A 6,716-nucleotide genomic window follows, 5' to 3' on the forward strand; every position below is an offset into this window, starting at 1 on the left:
CTATAATTTCCAGGCCAAATGTAAACAAAAAATATATCGAACGTCAGGAAAATAAAAAACCTTTAGGTACTCCAAGCCCTGGAAACACGAACCGTAACTGTCTCTATTTTTCGCTTGTTACAACTTGTAATAAAGTTGTTACATCTTGGCTTAAAGCGTTTTTGACGTATTAGAACGTTGTTACAACTTGCTATATAGGTTATTATAACAGGTTAGGAGGTGTTAAAACCTGTTCGAACGTTGTACCAATGTCGTAGTTTCGGTGTGTGTTTGGCGGGAGGCTAGTCGGCGAGCTCAAATAGAAAACGAGAGAGCCGCAATAGTTCGCCACTGAAGGGATGACTTAAGACGCAGTGACCTCTGGTGATTAAATGTTGTATCAAGCGTCTCCCTTATAAATTAGTACTCGTATATGTCGATGAAGAACAGAAAAGTTTCCATATGATAAATCGCTTTGTGTCAACGGATGTTGCAATTGATCTGTTTAATCAATGTCTTGGCGGTACAATAGACGGCAAAACAACAACAATTCACAGAGAAATTAGATGACATGGAATCACCAACAGGAGTAACAATCAGAGGACTGCATATGGGTTGTCCGAGGCAGAAGGTTTAAATGACTGAGTGGACGCGCGTTATTTTTCTGTTCAGTGATATGGTCAGACATATGCGACTGACCTCGAGATACCTGGCCAGCTGTCAAGGTAAGTGTTAATACGTCTTAATTGTCATTGTCCAAATGGGCAATGTCCTAACATATTTGGGGACTCATTAATTGTTCGTGATCTGATATTTTTTATTCGGCGGGAGCCGAGAAAACAATCTGGGCCTGAAATCACGAAGCAGTTTCAGAAGCACTTACGAACCTGTCCATCATTTCTGAATCTTTGACGGCTTTGTTTACAATTATTAAACAGTTAATGAGCTCGAAAGGACCAGGAGGCTGTTTATAGCAGTAACAACAGTTGAATGGGAAGTTTTCATGCTTGTAAACTGTTTAATGAATGTAACCAAAGCCGTCAAAGAGTGAGGAAAGATGTACACGTTCGTAAGTACCTGCGTAACTGCTTCGTGAATGTGGCCCCTGGACTTTTCGGTGAGCGATACATATAAGTCATATAATTCAGCCTTCTTATAAATCTTGTAAATTTTCGTCGGACGGATCGTAGTTTTATAGTTTAATACTTCCCAAGAGATTACATGTGTGGAAGTAATTTGGTATTACTTGTTTAGAAAATGAGACTGTGGTACTTCTGTCCTCAAAAGAGTTTGTTTAGTATAAGTCGATATATATTTATTTTTAGATATATAACAATGTTTGTGTTTGGGGTTATCATCAATGTGTGTGTGTGTGTGTGTGTGTGTGTGTGTGTGTGTGTGTGTGTGTGTGTGGGAGGGGATCGTCAATTATGTGTGTGAGAGGGGGAGGGTCATCATCAATGTGTGATGTCGTCATCAATGGGAGTGTGTCTGTGGAAGGGGGTCGTCATCAATGTGTGTGTGAGGAGGGGGGGGGGGTGGTCGTCATCAATGTGTGTGAGGAGGGGGTCGTCAGCAATGTGTGTGTGCGGGGGAGGTGGGGAGGGGTTACTAGTCCAGTTCATAAGTTCTATTCAGTTGTGTATTTGTAAACTAAAGTCTTTGAAAATGTAATAAGTTTTACGAAACGCGCTCGTGTCGCGTCAGACTAGAAATAGAAATGAATTTTGGAGAATTGATTTTTGAATTACCTCCAACAGTGAAAAGAAATGTACGAAAGATTGAGAAAATTCGTGTTAGAATTATTAATCTTACTTTTTCGGTCATATTTAATAATATATATATATATATATATATATATATATATATATATATATATATATATATATATATATATATATATATATATATATATATATATATATATTCTAGGGTGTGAGTTTTCAGTTGCATATAGTCCTGGGGACCATTCAGGCTTGTTCGCATATATGTTCGCATATGCGGGTACATATACATATATATATATATATATATATATATATATATATATATATATATATATATATATATATATATATATATATATATATATATATATATATATATATATATATATATATATAATATCTTACGTAATGTGATGAAGAAACCCTCGCTGCTAATACAATGGTCAGAGATTGTAGAAAAACTGTGCCGCTCAAGACTTTAAACAATAGAACGAGAGTGACCAATTCACGTTATGATCCGTGCCGTGCTGTTCCGGGCTCTTCTGGAGGCCCGTGACATGACTGTGCTGCAGTCATGACAGGGTGGACCGACCTCTTGCACAGAGAAAACCCCACAAAATAGTTTTTATGTGGATCTCGACAAATGTTCTTTGAAAACTCTTATTAGCGATAAACTCTGACTATATCATTATTATATGATTGCTACCAGTCACTGGAAGAGTGGCTGAATGACTGGTCAATCGCTGGCCGAATGACTGGTCAATCGCTAGCTGAATGACTGGTCAATCGCTGGCCGAATGACTGGTCAATCGCTAGCTGAATGACTGGTCAATCGCTAGCTGAAAAACTGGTCAGTCACTGGATAAATGTCTGGTCAATCGCTGACTGAATGAGTGATCAGTCGCTAGCTGAATGACTGTTCAGTCGCTGGTTGAATCGTTATGATTGTTTAGTCATTCTTAGTTCTTTTAGGTTATATGTTAAAGGAGATACACTTAGCGGAAAAATTTTTAATAATATTTTCATTATAGATTATTTATCCGTTGATTTTAGTAGAATAATTACGTACTACATACAGTGTTGCAGCTGTGAGGAAAAAATCACTGTGACAGGAATATTACTTGTGTATTGTCAATATTCGTCGTTATTTTAACGCGTTGCCAGTGAAACAATAGGAGACTTTTATGTAAGTTTATTTTTGCAGGAAAGTTACCTTTCTGAACAGGAATCAGAATAAATCCTCCCGCTGAAAATGTATTGCTATCCAACAAAAATAATCCTGCAAGTTAGTCAACACCGGAACTGTGATGAAGTTCGTTTCATTTCTGTCAATTATTTTCATCTTAGTACTAGTGCCATAAAATGTTTCCTAATTTATTCTATATAAACAAAACGACACTGTACGCTGATTGATCAGAAGTTTAATCTCTCGAGGAAATTTAACACGGTCTTATTATCGCCAATTAAAATCTTACAAATAATTAAGTAAACTAAAACTGCCTATAAACATCATTGCAGTAGTAATCGTTGCATTTAGTGAGAATTAAAAATAAATTAGAGGTAATTATTTAAATTAACTTTTCAGCTCATAGATTAAGATTTGTTACCAATGCATGGATTATAATATTGGTGATTCGCTGTATAATTAATTTCAAATCGACATTTTCACGACAGCGCTGCAAGCATATTTCTGAACATTTCCATCGAAAATCTTGTTAGAAACTAATAATAAATGTAAGGTAAAATAACAGAGTTTGCACTTTTCATTCATTAGAATCTTGTAGGAAGTTTATTGTGTATAATTAACCATGTAGGAATTATTTTTTTTAGCTCTGAAGAACTGAACATAATAGGTCAATGATAGGTAGTGATTATTGTAGCTGATAAATAGCTCTCCAGCGCGGAGCTCACAGATGGCAGGAAGTGCGGTGCTGTTCAGCCATAGTGGCCCCCGCGGCGGCGCTCACAGACGATGGCCTTCTCGTGGTGGCAGGCGACGTCGTGCCATCTGATGCCGTCTTTATAGAAGTTGTTGAGCACTGCCAGACAGAACTCCTTCCCGTTCTCACGGTTGTCAGGCTGGGGACGTCCCTCACTGTCAACAGAAGAGAAGTGTACGTGGTCAAATATACTTACAATATATATATATTAGATTTTCTTTGATTTTTCCAGTCAGTTCAATGCATGAATTAAATACCTTCAAAGTCTTATAGAACTTTTGGTGTTATTGAACTCTTGTAGTTTTCAACCGTAAATGAATAAAACTTTATCAATACGTGTGCAATGTAGATGCAGTAATATAAAGTTTCTCAAGCCAGTGTGGAACAAACCAGTATGAACTAAACGACAAGTGCATCACTCACCCTCCGGTGTGAGACCAGTTGAGGCCGTAGAATGGGTAGCCAGAGGGCCAGGCGAAGTCGTAGCCGCTACGGTAACCTCCCGTCCAGATGTACTCCAGCTTGTCTGGAGGAGGGACGCAAATAATTATGCTCATAACTGTTAACAATCCAACATGAGAGACGCAGGCGACAATAACAGAAGCACAACAAACAAATGGGTTCATTACTTTATGCTCGTCTCTAAACAGTGTGAATAAATACAAAGATTTCATGCTACAGATTTCATGATACAAATGATAATCAGTTTATTTTATTCGAAGGTTTTATAATTGGTAACTGAGTTATATAAGATGAACTGGGTAAAGGAAAATGCATGGTAATATTGGAGAAACAAGTAAACGTTCCTGACCTTGGTAGATGACGTTTGAGATGATTTTGTCCTCTTCATGACTCTCGATGCTGACACCCTGCCATCCCTTGCCAAGACTGGAGCAGTAATAGTTGGCACTGTGCCAGTCGTACTTCTTGCCTCCATCGTGACGCCACGAGAAGTGGTAGTCGCTTCCACCAGCGCTCAGATCAACCTGCAATATTGCAACAGTCAGCTCAAAATTAAAAGGAAACTAATACTTATCTTCATGTAATTTACTGCCTTAGACATACGGATTACTAAAGTATTTTCTCATATGTATCCAATCTGCTGAATTCGTCAATGATTATTTTTCAGCAATTCATTATATAATTACTTTCTTAACTACCATTTTTTTAAACACTCACCAGTTTGTAGCCCCCACCACCACCACCACCACTATAGCCTCCGAGATGGGCACCACCACCTCCACTATAGCCGCCACCATGGACGCCGCCGCCTCCACCAAAGCCGCCACCATGAGCAAAACCTCCGCCAAATCCAGCTCCACCACGTCCGCCGGCGTAGGGGCCCAAATACTCGGCCGTCGCCACAACAGCAACACTGAGAATCAACACAGCTTTCATCTGCAACACAGAGGTGTGCAATTACTTCTCGGCACGTGAGGATGGCGTGCAGAATAAAGAGCTACATATTACATTGAGGAAATCAGTATGGATTCGAACAAATGCTATATTGCTGTAGCTGATATCTTGAGGTTATCTTGAGATGATTTTGGGGAATAGCTTTCCCGCGGGCAGGTCCTCGACTAGGCCTCTATTTTGTTACCCTCCCCCCCTTCCTCCGCAAGGAAGCAGTCCGGAGCAGCTGTCTAACTCCCAGGTACCTAATTATTGCTAGATGAACAGCTGCATCATAGCGAAAGAAACTCTGCCCATTTGTTTCCGCCTCCACCGGGGATCGAACCCGGAACGTCACGACTACGAATCCGAAGCGCTTTCCATTCAGTTGTCAAACCCTCACTACAGTAATTACGCACTCACGGGTAATAAATCTTAGTATCACCTTGCCTTGTAGGTCCTTCGTTCACTCAAAAGCAAAATTCCTCGTAACAAAGTATCATTTGTCTGGGAAACATGTCCTCAGCTGCAGGAACAACACTCACGCGGTACCACAATCCTTTAGAGTATCAGAAGAACATTATCCTGTGCACTAGAACACTCGGCCTCCCAGAACACTCGCTCACTACGACTATCTCACATACACCAGGAGACTTTATCATGGCTACCAGAACACCTCGATAACCACAGTGTAAGACGTCCATCAGGAAAAGCCAACACCTACCGTGAGCAGCCAGGGAGTGTATTCATCGGCAGGTCTCCCCGCCTTATATACCTCGCCGTCATTGTACCTTCAGGGTCATCGTCAGCGCTTCCTCCGCATTAGAAATATGTCAGAGCTGAAGCGTCACCTCCACAAACCACTGGGTACTCCTCTTTCAAGCCTGGCAAAAACCTATCCAGAGACATTGCAGTAGCCAGCTTTGTATTAGTAGTATTGAACAAGGAGTAGTAGCGCAGCATAATAGCGTGTAGTAACTGAGCGTAGTAGTAGCTTACTAGCGTAGTAGTAGCGTGTTGAACGAGACTGTTCAATACGCTTTAACTGCACATAAGGGGCATAACTGCCCGATCCCTCAGAGTGTTCAGGAGAGAATTTGATAAGCACCTCCTAAGGATACCTGATCAACCAGGCTGTGACTCATACGTCAGGCTGCGTTCAGCTGCATCCAACATCCTGTTTGACCAGTTCAACAACGAGGAGGCCTTGTCGAGGACCAGACCGCGGGGACGCAAAGCCCAGAAACTATCTCAAGGTAACATCAAGGTAGCCATACACAGACTCTGACTTGGTTACAAGTGCTGCTGGGAGGTAATAAGTCGAAAACTGTAGGAGTGTCATATCTGTGGAACAGATGTCACGGTTACATTACATATTGTAATGGGAAGCCACTGAAGCCCTGCGCATCAAACTCAACATTCAGCCAATAAAAGCAACTTCATTAAATGCAAAATCCACAGCGACTACAATGTTTAAAAAAGAAGTTGAAAAATGGGACAAACTAGTGAACATTGTGCATTTATATCCGCCACCAAGATAACGTTATTTAAACCAAAGATTAAATCAGTGTGAAAAAAAAGAAAACTCTACATTCATTAAAAACTTTGACCCAGATATCATAGTAACAAGGTTATCGTGAATAACCGAACTCAATTACGGATTCACTATAGCCCGTGC

General features: G+C 40.3%; 1 protein-coding gene across 1 annotated transcript; it reads right to left on the bottom strand.

Moving 5' to 3' along the window:
* Positions 1-3,459: 3,459 nt before the first annotated feature.
* Positions 3,460-5,070, bottom strand: LOC123762820 (uncharacterized). The gene is made up of 4 exons (XM_045749580.2): positions 4,826-5,070; positions 4,458-4,632; positions 4,070-4,172; positions 3,460-3,801 (listed from the first exon to the last, which is right to left on the bottom strand). The coding sequence occupies exons 1-4, from the start codon at positions 5,042-5,044 to the stop codon at positions 3,642-3,644; spliced, it is 657 nt and encodes a 218-aa protein (XP_045605536.2). The 5' UTR covers positions 5,045-5,070; the 3' UTR covers positions 3,460-3,641.
* Between the last annotated feature and the right edge of the window lie 1,646 nt (positions 5,071-6,716).

This window comes from Procambarus clarkii, chromosome 27 (assembly GCF_040958095.1).
Source record: "Procambarus clarkii isolate CNS0578487 chromosome 27, FALCON_Pclarkii_2.0, whole genome shotgun sequence".
Taxonomy (NCBI): domain Eukaryota; kingdom Metazoa; phylum Arthropoda; class Malacostraca; order Decapoda; family Cambaridae; genus Procambarus; species Procambarus clarkii.

Coding starts and splice junctions, on each gene's coding strand:
- LOC123762820 (XM_045749580.2), bottom strand. CDS start 5,044: ATGAAAGCTGTGTTGATTCTCAGTGTTGCTGTTGTGGCGACGGCCGAG. Junction 4,633..4,825: donor GTGGTGGGGGCTACAAACTG/GTGAGTGTTTAA, acceptor GCAATATTGCAG/GTTGATCTGAGCGCTGGTGG. Junction 4,173..4,457: donor CTCAAACGTCATCTACCAAG/GTCAGGAACGTT, acceptor TCCCTCCTCCAG/ACAAGCTGGAGTACATCTGG.